Source organism: Budorcas taxicolor, chromosome 10, assembly GCF_023091745.1.
Source record: "Budorcas taxicolor isolate Tak-1 chromosome 10, Takin1.1, whole genome shotgun sequence".
Classification (NCBI taxonomy): domain Eukaryota; kingdom Metazoa; phylum Chordata; class Mammalia; order Artiodactyla; family Bovidae; genus Budorcas; species Budorcas taxicolor.
The window spans coordinates 15,121,033-15,136,750 of record NC_068919.1 but is presented as its reverse complement, the minus strand read 5'-3'; the positions used below and the strand labels follow the sequence as shown (position 1 = coordinate 15,136,750).

General features: G+C 36.8%; 1 protein-coding gene across 2 annotated transcripts in view; it reads right to left on the bottom strand.

Annotated features, from left to right (window-relative positions):
• PIAS1 (protein inhibitor of activated STAT 1) overlaps window positions 1–15,718 on the bottom strand; it is a 125,143-nt gene that overhangs the window by 39,164 nt on the left and 70,261 nt on the right. For both annotated transcript variants that reach the window (XM_052646143.1, XM_052646144.1), the window contains exons 3-6: window positions 5,100–5,184; window positions 4,801–4,848; window positions 1,034–1,124; window positions 242–376 (exon numbers count right to left, since the gene is read on the bottom strand). In XM_052646143.1, the coding sequence (XP_052502103.1) occupies window positions 242–376; window positions 1,034–1,124; window positions 4,801–4,848; window positions 5,100–5,184 (359 nt within the window). The remainder of the gene's footprint in view (window positions 1–241; window positions 377–1,033; window positions 1,125–4,800; window positions 4,849–5,099; window positions 5,185–15,718) is intronic.

The window sequence follows — 15,718 nt, the reverse complement described above, 5'->3', positions numbered from 1 at the left end:
CATGAAATGACATAGGAAGATGTTTATGAAAATACTTAGTGAAAGTTATTGTTATAAAATATTGAATATTACAAGATCCCATTTTTAAAATGGGAACATGTTGAAAATTCATTGTGAGACAAAAATAAATCCTTTGGTATCTCATTTTATACCCATTTTATTTATATATAAGCTCAAGTAGCCACAGAGCTTAACCCTTCCTTATAAAACAAAAGTCTGGAAGAAACAAAAATTTACTCACTCTTCCAATTTCTGCAGTCCAAGAAACAACAATGGTGTTTGGTACAGTTGTAGACAATCGGACAAGTGAGGTGATATTAATTGGTCGGCTGGGTCGCTTTGGTTCCACACCATTTTTAGTAGGTGGAAGATAACCCTAAGGATGAAATATAACATTTCTATTTATTACTTCCACAACCATTTCAACTTCCATTCCTTAAAAAAAAACAACACCCTACAAACTACATATTAGAAAATATGAGTATTTCCATTTAAAAGTGGAGAAGCAAACATTTGTAAGAGTTTTCTGTACGTTTCTCTAAACTACCCTACAGTCTCATTAAAGTAAACCTGAGAAAAATATTGGTGATAGAACTTAAAAATCTCTAAAAATTTAAGAATCATGTTGAATTCATAAACAACTTGGATAAACACATAAGGACTATTTTAAAGGTGAGCAACAATAGCCCCCACTCCTTCATTAAATGCACAGCAGTCTTCAAATCTCCCATCTACCACAAGGTTTCAGACACAAGAATACATCTGAGGTTTGATGAAACAATCTCTTCATCCCAAAATTAAATAAAATACTAAAAGCTACCACACCCAACTCCAAGTCCTAGACTATGTCTCCATAGCTAATGTCACAGCTGTTAATTGGACATAGTTGGTACAAGTGTTTCACTCAGTCACATGAATATACATCCAAAATAAAGACGTTTTCTTAATGAAAAACTATGATTAACAACAGCTGTGATGACTTATTTGCTAGCTATGTTGGCAACGCACTGGAAAAATAGCTTTTAGGACTTACTGGAAGGCTGCAAGGTTTTGTATTCACTTTCACACAAAGATTGGGTGGGAAGTGATCTTCTTGTGGACAACTGGTTTCTGATAAACAAAACCTAAACAATAAAGAACAAATTTAATTTCCTTTATTAAAAGATGATCTCATTGATATTTTTGTTCCATAGCTAATCTAAAAGATGGGCAAACTTAACAGCAACAACTATTAAAACTAGACATTTCATATTATGAATAAATGCATTTAAATAGGATCAAAATAAATAATTTTGTCAATGTAGAGTTTCAGTAGTCACAACTACTAACCTGTAGTTGTCCTCATAATATTTCCAGTCATTTGTTCAAGCATGCTGGTGGGGGGAGGGGTTGGGGGGTTGAGCTGGGGTGCTCTGGGGATGAATACATTTAAGAAATTTTGGAGAGTAACATGGAACCTTATATTACCATATGTAAAACAGAGAGCCAATGGGAATTGGCTGTATGACTCAGGGAACTCAAATCAGGGCTCTGTAACAACCTAGAGGGGTGGGGTGGGGAGGGGGTTCAGGAGGGAGGGGACATGTATATGCCTATGGATGATTCATGTTGATATTTGGCAGAAAACAATGAAATTCGGTAAAAGCACTCATTCTTCAATGGAAAAAATTCAATTAAGTTTTCTCTGTACAGAACATCTCAAAGCTAATAAGGACTGTAAATTTTTAAGAGGGAAATGAATGTGTGTGTGCTCAGTCGTGTCTGACTCTTTGCAACCCTTTGGATGGTAGCCCGCCAGGCTCCTCTGTCCATGGGATTCTCCAGGCAAGAATACTGGAGTGGGTTGCCATTTTCTTCTCCAGGGGATCTTCTCAATCCAGAGGTTGAAGCTGTATCTCCTGCACTGGCAGGCAGATTCTTTATCACTGTGCCACCTGGGAAGCCCGATATAACACATGGTATTTCCCAAACTTATTTGTCTATAATACATTTTTTTGGTTCTCAGCAGAATATACTGAAAATGCTAGAAGTCAAGCTCCAGGATCAAGTTTTGTCCACCAAGTTCAAGTGTTCCATTAGTTCCTGAAAACTGAGGATGTTGAATAACGACATTATTTGTATTATATCCACGTGTTTAGAATACTATTTAGAAACTCACAAAAACATTTATTTCTAAATTAAATGCGTAATCTTTCAGGAAAAACCAAGACAGCTACATAATTTGTACACTCTCAATCTTTTCATTCTTTTTTTTTTTTTAATTTGGCTGCACCAGGTCTTAGTTGTGGTATGTGGGATCTAGTTCCCTGACCAAGTACCGAACTGGGCCCTCTGCACTGGGAACGTAAAGGCTTAGCCCCAGGACCACCAGGGAAGTTCCTTACTCTATTCATTCTTACATAGATTGAGAAATAGATTAATCTGCTATTTAAGACAACAATTCTCAATTACTTCCTTGTTCCCAATCCCACCTTTACAGAATGTTTACAGAACTTTTTGAGTTATATGTTAAGTATGCTATCTCTGAATTCTATGAAATATTCATTGTTTTTATACAAGTTTTACACAAGAAGCACTAGTATCTTCTCTCAATAATCTGCCTGCCATGGAATCTGTGTGAGGGAAGGTCCACAAATGGGACAATTTTCTATATAAAATTTTATGGGTACATATATGGTCATCTTTAAGCAGGGACAATCTATAGTTTCCATTACATTCTCAAAGAGGTTAGAGAGTCATAGAAAGGTTTAGAATTACCAACCTACAAAGATTTTCTCAAAATATACTTAGCACACAGATATCAACACCCACAAGATCATCTCTAACCCCAGCAGAACCTTCTACGATAGGCCAGTTCTTCACACAGCAAAAGTCAGAGGATGCTCCAGTTTCAAATCAATTATACCAACGCTGTGGGAAATCAGAAACATGGACCTGGCTGCCTGAAACCACCGAAAACCAAAATCCATGTGACAAGTTGACCCCTATTCAACTATGTGAAAAGTGAAAATCTAAATCATTCTTACAAACCAAAGGTTTTTTAAAAAAGGAACAATAGCAGAAAGTTTCTATACAAATGCTCATGGGGGTGGAGAGGGGAAACAGATAAATGAAAACAGATTAGGAATCTAATAGAGAAAATACTGATCTTAATTCTGACCAAACTGTTTTTCATGTTTTAGATAAAGACTTATAATTAGGATAGTAGAAGGTATACGCTCCAAACTTAATACCCTGGGATTGCTGTGGGGGATGGCAGTGTAAGGATGAAAACAATTTGGCAAAACACAAAGAACCACATAATAATTCCCCAGTATAATACAAAATACAAAACTTTTTCCATTAAGTTCCAGAGATAATTTGAATTTAAAATAGCTAAGCCACTCCAGTATTCTTGTGCTTCCCTGGTTGCTCAGACAGTAAAGATTCTGCCTGCAATGCAGGACACCTGGGTTTCATCCCTGGACTGGGAAGATCCCCTGGAGAAGGGAATGGCTACCCACTTCAGTATCCTTGCCTGGAGAATTCTATGGACAGAGGAGCCTGGCAGGCTACAGTCCATGGCGTCTCAAAGAGTTGGACATGAATGAGCAACTTTCACTTCAGAAGCCATTTTTAACCATCACAATTCCCTTAGAATCTCTGAGTTGATCTTAGAAAGAAAGAAAACCTTCCTTTGGAATGAGATCAATACCTCTTGCTGCTTTAAAGAATGCATGTACGGTAATGCTAAGGATAGCAGGTGGATCTTCTGTTCTAGAACTATGGTTTGCAAATTTAGTCTTGGGATATTCTCCTCAAACGAAAACTAACCCAGAAGTCAAACATGTAAAAGCAGGCCAAAGCAGCCCTACTTTGGTTCAGAGTGTGTATGTGTGTGTGTGTCAGGTAAGAGAGTTGGGGTGGGGGAGAAGGTAGAATGCTAGCCAGAGGGTAGACCCCAAATGGTGGCTTCAAGCAACAGTCTGAAAACCACTGTTTTAAAAGACAAAGTCACATACCAGTATGAACAAAATGTAAATTGAGGCAGGAAGTAAAAACTATTACAGCAATATGTAATTATTTATGAAGGCATCAAATTTTAGCCCTTCAGTCATTATCATCATCTGCCCCTGACAGAGGATAAAGCACCTTTCACATAGAAACACCTTTGTCAGTGCCTTCCAAAACCAAGACCTCAATCTCTCCTTTGCTTTCTCAGTTTTCATCACACTATTTCTAAGTCTAGATCAGAGGTTTTCACGTTATTCCATGAAGAACTGAGCTGGTTCTTTAATCTCTTTTCTGATCTCTTAGTATGTATATAATCTGTACATACAACTTAGTATTTGATTTTGAGACTGGGCTATGTGTTTGACTTATCCTTCCTACTTTATAGGGAAAATAGCTTCCGGAGGAAAACAATCGTCTTTATTTTCTCTTCTATCTCTATCGCAACAAGAACAGTGTGGGGCACTTAGGTCTACACTACAATAGTCACTGAGTAAAAAGAACAGCATAAGATGGTTTATGTAAGCAATGAGAGAGACATTAACATAAAAGATGTCTTAGATACTCTTAGAAGAAATGGGCTAAGAAAAGAAACTGAATATGGGACAGTACCACGTTGGAAAATTTTCATTTTGCTTTTCAAATTTATCAAGAGATGTCTCACACAGAATCTAAATTAGAGAGTATTTAAAAGTTAATGGCTTAAATATAGGACACAGAAAATACCTATTGAAAATTAGAAAGATTTTAAAAATCTTTAAGAAATATTGGCTTTTAAACTTTGAATATATACTGTAGTCAATACTTTACCTTAACTGGACCTGCACTGTGAAGTCACATTTGGTCCCAGAAATATCCCTAGAAAAGACATGGTAAGAACTAAAATTATTTTAAAGACATACACAGGAAAGCTGATTCAAAGACACAGCTAACTCCAGAACGTATATCAGAAATATTAACAGTTCTTATGGTAACTAACACTCTAATAATTTTTTCAGTACTAATACTTGCATGACAATAATACTCACCCTGAATATATTGTTTCAAAGTCACTCATTATAGACAAAACTACAAGGTCAAACTACAAGTTACACTCAGAGACAACTTACATGGAACTACTGATCTGCTGCACTTGTTGTGGTGTCAAGGCAAATGCAAAACAGGTTTCTCGAAAGCGCTGACTGTTGTCTGATGCTAAAGAAGAAAAGAATTATATTTTTTAATTACCTTCAAAATCATCAATATGGAACACAATAGCAAACAGAACAAAAAACTGTAACCATTCACAAGCCTGTAATTAACTAGGATGGATGCTAGCTTTCAGATAACAAGTCAATTATGGCATTTGAAAAATAAGATATGTGCTAAGTGTCTGATCATAGACATCTGCATCTAAAAAGGACATGTATAAAAACATGCTGATATTAATTTTAGTTAAAACAATACAAAGCCATTTAAAGATATATGTTTTTTGAGCTAAGTAACAAATATATACATACACCTTGAGATCTGCATAGGTGAGACGACAGTTGGACTTGAAGGCAAATTAAGAATTTTATCACCCCCCCAACTAACTATACCACAAAATTTTTATAAAATAAATATCATATATGATTTGTCCTATCCTTAGATGAACAGACCTCAAAATTTGCCTGTGGTTACTATTTCAAAGGAGGAAAGGAGTTACAAGAAGAAGGGAAAGAAGGGAAGAGAGAGAAGAGGAAGGAAGGAGAGGTGGGGAAAGAAAAGAATATATTTTGAAATCAGTGGTAAATATCTTTCTTGTTTGCTTTTTTTCTGCACTAAATGATTGTTGAATGAAGGAAAGACTGAAAATGAAGGAATAGCAAATTAAATTATTTAAACTGTCCTTTTCCAGGATAATTTTCTAGAACAAATGGATCACTTTCAATACCAAAGGACTCCCAGCCTCCGGGCCACTTAAACTGGTCCAGAAAAAGTAGCTGAAGTTAGCCATTTCTTACCTGCAAGCAACACTTCCTCCAAAACTACCACCAAACACAAACGTCCAAAAAAGCTGCACAAATGAATGAGAAAGGAATCCAAAAGAGTACTGTTGGATCTACAATTTCAAGTCAATGACCAACCTACACACCATATTGAAAAGCAGAGACATTACTTTGCCAACAAAGGTCCGTCTAGTCAAGGCTATGGTTTTTCCAGTGGTCATGTATGGATGTGAGAGTTGGATTGTGAAGAAGGCTGAGCGCCCAAGAATTGATGCTTCTGAACTGTGGTGTTGGAGAAGACTCTCGAGAGTCCCTTGGACTGCAAGGAGGTCCAATCAGTCCATTCTGAAGGAGATCGGTCTTGGGTGTTCTTTGGAAGGAATGATGCTAAGGCTGAAACTCCAGTACTTTGGCCACCTCATGCGAAGAGTTGACTCATTGGAAAAGACTCTGATGCTGGGAGGGATTGGGGCAAGAGGAGAAGGGGACGACAGAAGATGAGATGGCTGGATGGCATCACCGACTCGATGGACATGAGTCTGAGTGAACTCCGGGAGTTGGTGATGGACAGGGAGGCCTGGCATGCTGCGATTCATGGGGTTGCAAAGAGTCAGACATGACTGAGCAACTGAACTGAACTGAACTGATAGGAGTATCTCTTCACGTCTACATTTGTATTTCTGCTTTCTGTGATCTGGGAAGTTTTTTTTCTTAAAAATTAATTATTTTCATCAGAGGCTAATTACTTTAAAATATTGTGGTGGTTTTTGCCACATATTGACATGAATCAGCCAGGGGTATACATGTGTCCTCCATCCTGAACCCCTCTCCCACCTCCCTCCCCATCCCATCCCTCAGGGTCATCCCAGAGCACCGGCCCTGAGCGCCCTGTCTCATGCATTGAATCTGGACTGGCGATCTATTTCACATATGGTAATATACATGTTTCAATGCTATTCTCTCAAATCATTCCCCACTTACCTTCTCCCACAAAGTCCAAAAGTTTGTTCTTTACATTTGTGTCTCTTTTGCTGTTGCGCGTATAGAGTCATCGTCATCAACTTTCTAAATTCCATATACATGCGTTAGTATACTGTATTGGTGTTTTTCTGACTTATTTCACTCTGTATAATAGGCTCCAGTTTCATCCACCTCATTCGAACTGATTCAAATGCATTCTTTTTAATAGCTGATTAATACTTCATTGTGTATATGTACCACAGCTTTCTTATCCATTCATCTGCTGATGGACATCTAGGTTGCTTCCATGTCCTGGATATTATAAACAGTGCTGCGATGAACATTGGGGTACACGTGTCTCTTTCACTTCTGGTTTCCTCGGTGTGTATGACCAGCAGTGGCATTGCTGGGTTGTATGGCAGTTCTGTTTCCAGTTTTTTAAGGAATCTCCACACTGTTCTCCATAGTGGCTGTACTAGTTTGTATTCCCACCAAAGGTGTAAGAGGGTTCCCTTTTCACCACACCCTGTCCAGCATTTATTGCTTGTAGACTTTTGGATCGCAGCCATTCAGACCAGCATGAGATGGCACCTCATTGTGGTTTTGATTTGCATTTCTCTGATAATAAGTGATGTTGAGCATCTTTTCAAGTGTTTGTTAGCCATCTGTATGTCTTCTTTGGAGAAATGTCTGTTTAGTTCTTTGGTCCATTTTTTGATTGGGTTGTTTATTTTTTTGCATGAGCTGCTTGTATATTTTTGAGATTTAACTCTTTGTCCATTGCTTCATTTGCTATTATTTTCTCCCATTCTGAAGGCTGTCTTCTCACCTTGCTTATAGTTTCCTTTGTTGTGCAAATGCTTTTAAGTTTAATTAGGTCCCATTTGTTTATTTTTTGCTTTTATTTCCATTACTCTGGGAGGTGGGTCATAGAGGATCCTGCTGTGATTTATGTCAGGGAGTGTTTTGCCTATGTTGGGAAAGTTTTTTTCTTAAAGACTCTATCCGCAAGAAACAGTTAAGATAACCAGAAAGCTATCTTAATTATGAAATATCAACTTGGCAAAAAGCAGATAACCAAGGACCAGAATGTAGAAAAGCAAACAGCTTCCTCTTTCAGGCAATGAAAGTAACTTCTTTGTTTCTGACTTAGGATATGTCTCTCTCAAAATTTTAGTCCAGTAGGCTTGGCCTGATTTAGATTTCTGGCTCTGTTGTAAAACAGTACTAAAATAAGTTTCCAAGTATCAAAAATAGTATTATTCTCTAGGCAAAATTTCAGATTCTTTTAGAATATATGAGTACAGTAAGTTCTGGACACACACACACAGACTTAGAAAAGATAGAACTAAAATAACGAGGTTGCTTTTTGAGCCACACATAGAAATCAGGTTTATTTCTTAATAGTAACCCCTTTATATCCTCTTATATATATATTAATAGTAGACTGAACTGTTCACAGGATTATTAACTGGCTACCTGGAAAACCATCTTTCATACTATTTGATTTTCAGGTTTAATTTTGTTATGAATGCCAGTGAATTTATAGTTTTGGTCTTAGGTAACAGACCATTCAAAATTTCTTCTAAAAGTTAATTAAGCTATCATTATTCCTTTCAGAAAAATTCAGGCCAAACAGAATCATGGAATCTTATACTGAAAAGTAAGCCTTGCCAATCATCCAAAACAATGACCTCCAATGTTGAGGATACGCATCTAAGAGATGCATAGATTTTCCATAAAATCTAATTCACAAAAATATCTAAAATTTTATGTCAAATCTTGTATGGCACATGCTAAATTATTTTTCTGAAAGGGTACAAATGATCATATGAGCTTGCAGACCACTGATCTAAATTCAAATTCTAAATTCAAATTCAGGAATTCAACATTCCTTCCAATTCTTCCATTTATATACTTTGAAACATTTTAGAGATGAGGGAAGAGTGGTCATTACTCTTGTCAGACAGAAGATGACTAGTGATGTACAGTGTAATTATAAGAAAGCTTGCAGCCAAACAGAGTAGCAAGTATAGCGGGAGAGAGATGAGATCACACAGACATGGATTTGAAACAGGTTTTACCACTTATTTGCCATGTGACCTTAGGTACTGTTTTCTCCAATACTTAAACATACACAAACACAAAAACCCTCATAGGATTATTTTAAATATAAATATAAATGAGGTAAGATTTAAAAAGCACCAATTTCCTTTTCTGTCTCCCTTTCTCCTTATGACCTCACACTGAATCAAAACATAATGCTCTAACTCCCACCCATTGATGTCATATAGTATAGCCAGTTACAGGCACTCTTCAAATATTTTAGACAGCAGTAATGTGCCCCGCTCTCTCCATTGACTATTTCCACTGTATTTCAGGCAAGATTTCAGAGTTACTCACCATTCTGCTCTTTCTCCTCCAGACATACACCAAACTATCACACTTTTTAAAGTGACAGCACTGAACACACTCTTTGTCATAGCATATATTATTTTCCCCAAATATTTGCTGCCCCTCTGTACTGACCCCTTCCCCAAAGGAGGATTATGACACAGTGTCACTGTTGCCTTGGTCAATGAAATATGAGTGGAAGTGTACCACTTCAGAGCAGATCTTTAAGACCTGTCCACATCTTTCCTTCTAGTCTACCTTGATTCTAAAGTGGAGAGAACACAGAGCAGAGCCACAGTCAATTCACAGATAATAAGTAGCGTAAGTGAAAAATAAATCTTAGTTGTTTGCCGTTGAAATTTATGATTGCTTTTAAAAGCTCACTCACATTATTCCAAATGTCACATGACAAGAACAATACTTCTATCAACAACTGCAATATACTATTATTAATCCACACAACAACCATAAACAAAGCTTTTCTCAGATTTAGAAATTGAGGTTCTGAGTAGTTATGTAACTGTCAAGGCCTCATACTAGGTAAGTAGAACCCAAATTAGAACTCAGATCTACACATTTCCAAAGCCCATGCTCTTCTCATAACATAGGACTGTTAGCTTCCCAATCTAAGTACTGTACTTCTATTAAGTACAGACTAGCATTATATTTGATCACAGAAAACAGGAAGAGTTTCCCACTATACCCTCATCATAACTGCTTGTCATTTCTACATATTTCTTACCACTTAAATTATACATATAATTTGAAAGCTTGCTTTAAAAAAATTACTCATCACATTTTCAATTATAATCTCTATTACCATATTTAATTATTGCATTGTATCCTATCTATGGGGTATATGAAAATTGTAATTACTCGTTCGATTAGCCATTTAGGTTTCTTTAAGTTTTCATTATTTGAAAACAACTCTGTATACAGGATTTATATGTTCGCTTTTTGGAAAGAGGGGTGTAGTTATTATTTTCTTTGGATCAATTCCCAGATGTTGGTTTTCTGGGTCAAAAGGTATTGAGATCTTTTAAAATGAATTTTATCACAAGAGTAGTTTTCAAATGCTTGTAACACTATATATATATATATATAGTATATAGTATATATATATATAGTATATATATATATATACACATATATGAAAGACCATTACCAATTTGTGCATCTACTTATTGCATTTTACTCTGGCCTGCCTGGGAGTTGCTGTTAATTTAATGGGTAGGTCTGTGTAACTCCTTAGTAGTTTAAATTGTATCAAAAATGTTTTTCCTGTTTTCAACTTCCTATTTAGTTAATTGCCCAATCTTGTCCTATGCCTATTTTTACATTTGCATAGAGTTTCATATATTAAAAAAATATTAACCTTGGAAATCTGCTGAAAATATTTCCCCTCGTCTGTTATATTTTTTCATTTTGGCAATATTTTTGGATAATTCAAAGTTAAGTTTTATGTCATCTTATCTGTCAATCACTTCCTTTGTTAATTTGTGTTGTTTCCCTCCTTAGGTTCATTCAGTACACAATTCATTTCTTTGGCTTGTTGTTTCCATGTAATTATCAATCCATCTGGAACATATTTTAATATGTAATATTTTTTTAAATATAAATTTTTGTTTCTCCAAATTGCTTAGTTATACTAACACTATTTATTAAATAATCTTTCTACCTTATGGATATGTGTGCTTCCTTTATCACATATTAAATCCTTATATCCAACATGTTCCATTTCCAGGCTATTTTCTCATTGGTCTTCTTTATCCTGGTGCTGGCACCCTATGTTTTTAACTGTTACAGTTTCACTATGTTTTGATATCTTCTATTAGGTTTCTCTCCATTTATTCTTTTTTCAGAACTTTAATATCAATTCAAATGTTTGATCAAGATGAACTTCTGAATCCTTTTGTCATGATTCTCAAAGTTCAATGGTATTTTGAGTAAAATTATACCCATGACTTATTTTAAGAGCTGATAGATCTTTATATCTTTAATCTTTCTATGCTGGAGTACTGTACCTGTGTCCATTTATTCATATCCTTACGGTTTTACCATTTTTATCATCGGATTCCCAGGTAAAGAATATGCCTGCCAATGCAGGAGATACAGGTTCAACCCCTGGGTCAATAAGATCCCCTGGAGGAGGGATAGCAACCCACTCCAGTATTATCACTGGGAAAATCCCACGGACAGAGAAATCTGGCGGGCTACAGTCCATGGGGCCACAAAGAGTCGGACACAACTGAGCACACATGAATGCATTTTTATCATAAAAATCAGTCACATAGTTTCCATTAAGATTATTCTTACACAAACTATCAATCAATAGGAGAATGACTAGGCATTCATGTAACAGAACACTCTGTAACAAAAAAAAAAAAAAAAAAAGAGGACAATCAACACCAGAAGCTACTTTCTTTTGAAGATCAATAAAACTGATAAACCTCTAGCAATACTACTAAGGAAAAGAAGAAAAGACACAAATAAGAATAAGAAACATGAAGTGACATCACTACAGAGTTTATAGATAATAAAAACATATAAAAGAATATCACGAACACCTTTCAGACTAGAACTGACAACTTTAAAACTCTTGCCCCTAAATTAAAAAGAGAATATTTCTCAACTCATTCCATGAAGAGTATTACTACAGTACCAAAACAAGACAAATACATTGAAAGAAAACTACCATTGTTGCTTCTCATGGACATAAATACAAACATTCGTGACACAACTTTAGCAAATCAAATCCAATCATATTGAAGTTAAAAAATGACTATATGACTATAAAAAAATGACTATACTACATGACTATGTTTAAAAAAGGGTAACATATCATAACCAACAGAGACTTATCCCAAGAATGCAGGGTTGGTTCAACATTCAAGTCACTAGGTTAACAAACTAAAGAAGAAACAACATAATACCATTTCAATAGATACAGAAAAAGCATCTGACAAAAATTCAACATTCTTGATTTTTAAAAAAACTTACAGCAAACCAAGTATAAAAGTGAACTTTCTCAACCCAATAAATGATTTCTATGAAAAATCTATAGTCAACATTATACTTAAAGATGAAAGACTAAAGAATTAGAAACAAGGCAATGATATCCATTTATCAGTTCTATTCAGCAATATACTGGCAATTCTTGTCAGTGCAATAAAGCAAGAAAAAGAAATAAAAAACATCAGGATTGGAAAGTAACTAAAATCACCTATCCACAGACAATATGATGATCTATGTAGAAAATCTCACAGAACCTACCAAAAGGTATTAGAATAAGTGAGTTCAGTAAGGTAACAATAAAATATAAAAATCTGTGTTATTTCTCTAAATTAGCAGCAAACAGTAAGAAATTGAAATTTTAAAAACACATTTATAGTAGCATCCCCTCAAAATGAAATACTTAGGGGTAAATCTGACAAAAGAGGCGCTAGACCTGTGCAGTGAAAAACGCTAAATAATGCTCAGAAAAATTAAGGACCAAAATAAATGAAGAGACAGTGTTTATGGATCAGAAGACTCAATTCTGTTAAGATATCAGTTGTTTCAAACTGATCTACAGATTCAATGTAATCTAATCAAAATCCTAGCTAGTTTTTGCTGTTTTTTTTCTTTTGAAGAAATTGACAAGGTGCTTCTAAACTTCACATGGAAATGCAAAATACCTAGAAGAGTTAAAACAACTCTGAAAAAGAACAAAGCTAGAGGACTAACCGGAGAAGGCAATGGCAGCCCACTCCAGTACTCTTGCTTGCCTGGAAAATCATTTCCATGGGCAGAGGAGCCTGGTGAGCTTCAGTCCATGGGGTCGCTAAGAGTCGGAAATGATTGGGAGACTTCACTTTCTCTTTTCACTTGGATGCACTGGAGAAGGAAATGGCAACCCACTCCAGTGTTCTTGCCTGGAGAATCCCGGGAACAGGGGAGCCTGGAGGGCTGCTGTCTATGGGGTCGCACAGAGTCAGACATGACTGAAGCGACTTAGCAGCAGCAGCAGCAGAGGACTAACACCACTTGATTTCAAAACTTATCATAAAGATACAGTAAGACACTGTAACTAAGACACTGTGATGCTGGTGTCAAGATAAACAAAACAGATCTATGGAGCAGAGTAGAGAATCTTGAAATATACCCACATATATATGAACAACTGATTTTTGACAAAGGCACAAAGGCAATTTAGTTGGAAAAGAATAGTCTTTTCAATGAATGGTGCCAGAACAACTGGAAAACCATATGCACTGGGGGGGAAAGTGCTTTGAATCATACAGCACACCATATGTAAAAATTAACACAAAGTAGATCATAAATAACAACAGAGAAAATGGTAGAGTAGGAAGCTCCAGGAGTTACCCCCTCCTCCAAAACAACCATTAAGCTGGAGAAATTTTTTTAAAAGATCAGAATTAATGATTTCAGAACTTTAAACCTGATCAGACACTTCACAGCGACCAGGAGGAATGCCTGATGAAGAGACTGTCGAATATGTTGAGAGGGCTATGTGAGAGATCTAGCAATCATCCCCTATTCCTCGGCCCCACCATAGCTGTAGGGCCTGTGACTTGCCATCTATTACAAGACTTAAAGAGGTGTACACACTTTTCACACGTTAGGAGGGGGCAGGGTGAGAGCGTTATTGGCTACTTGTAGAAATCTCTGTCAGATCACAGGCTGACTGAAGAGAAATGGCAGAGAAACTTCACAGACCACACCAAAGGAATACAGCTAGCTCCAGCTTATCCCTGAGGGTCACTAAGTTGCTGACAACCTCTTTGAACTCTGCGTCTACCTTCTCAAATCCATGAAAATCATCAACAAACTGTGGGAAAAGGTTCTTCCAAATTCCATTCATGATGACAGCTGAAACCTCAGGCTGAGCAAAGTCAATGGGATTTATGGCCTTGTAGATGTTATATTCCTTCCAAAATTGTTGCAAGACTGTTCCTGATTCATCTCTCGCCTTTACTGCCTGATGAAAACTGTGACACAAATAGTATTTCTTGTAAGTCCCTGGTCCATGCTGAGACGTAGTACTTGGTAGCAGATGCACCTCTTTGACGTTGGCGTGAAAGTCATCCATGAACAGGGCCTGGAGCACTGTTGAGCAGCAAAAGAATTTTGAATGGGACATCCTTCTCCAGGCAATATTTCTCTACCTCCAGGATAAAGTGGTGGAAAAACCAGTCCTGGAAAATGGCCTGTGCACCCAGGCTTTGGGGTTACTCTTTTATACAACAGGAAGAGAGTCCTTCGCTATGTTTTTGAGGGTTCTTGGGTTCTCTGTACGATAAACCAAGAAAGGCTTCAGCTTCACATAGCTGCAACCATTGCCACCAAATAAGAGTTAGCCTATCCTTTGCTGCTATATAGCATGGCATCAACTTTCCCTACTTACTGATATAACTTTGGTCTGGATCCTCTTCCAGTATAGTCCTGTCTCATCCACATAAAAAGACCTGCTCAGGTAAATACTTGCCTTCATCAATAATAGCTTTTAGGGTTTCAGGAAATTCCCAGGCAGCTACCCTATCTGCAATGGCTGCCTCACCACTTACTTTTACACTGTGAAGGCTGGCTCTAGCCTTTAACTGGTGAAATCAGCCATGTTGTTCACTTGGTTAGTCGTGTCCGAATCTTTGCAACCCCATGGACTGCAGCACACCAGGGTTCCCTGTCTTTCCCAGCCATGGATGGCATTAAAAGATGCACCCTCTGATTTCTCACCATGTTTTTACTTCAAGTCTTCATAAAGACTTTGAGCTTTCATTAAGTCAGCATTAAGCTGAGCTGGAACTCAGTGCTGAGGCTGATCTTGCATTCACACACTAAGAAGTTTCTCTATCTCCTCCATTGCTTTTCCATGCTTCTTCAATATTATTGTCAAGATCACCAGCACAGCAGACTTCACATGTTCCATGATCTTCTCCATGTTCTTTAGAATTGGGCCTATGCTTGAATGATTCATGTTATAGGAACAAGTGATATCTACCATCTTTTTACTTCACTGCACTCAATTATTTTCATTTTTGTTTCCCTTGTTATCACCTGGTACTTCTGAGCAGTATCAGCTACATCACCACTGCTTTTACACTTGCTTCTGGACATCCTGGGCTTGATATAAAGATACGTACTACTGTATTCTATACAGTAAAGTACATAAAAACACAACAGTTTGTAGAGGAAGCATGCACTTGACAACGTATGCCAGACACGTGAACTAACTTACGTGATTGGACATGCAAACGTACATTCTCATCTTTGAAAGTTCACAACTTGAGGTTCATGTGTAGGGGACTTACTGTACACAAAACCAGAACCACTTCAAACTGACTAGGATGGCTATAATTAAAAACAAAACAGAAAATAACAAGAGTTGGTGAGGATACAGAAAA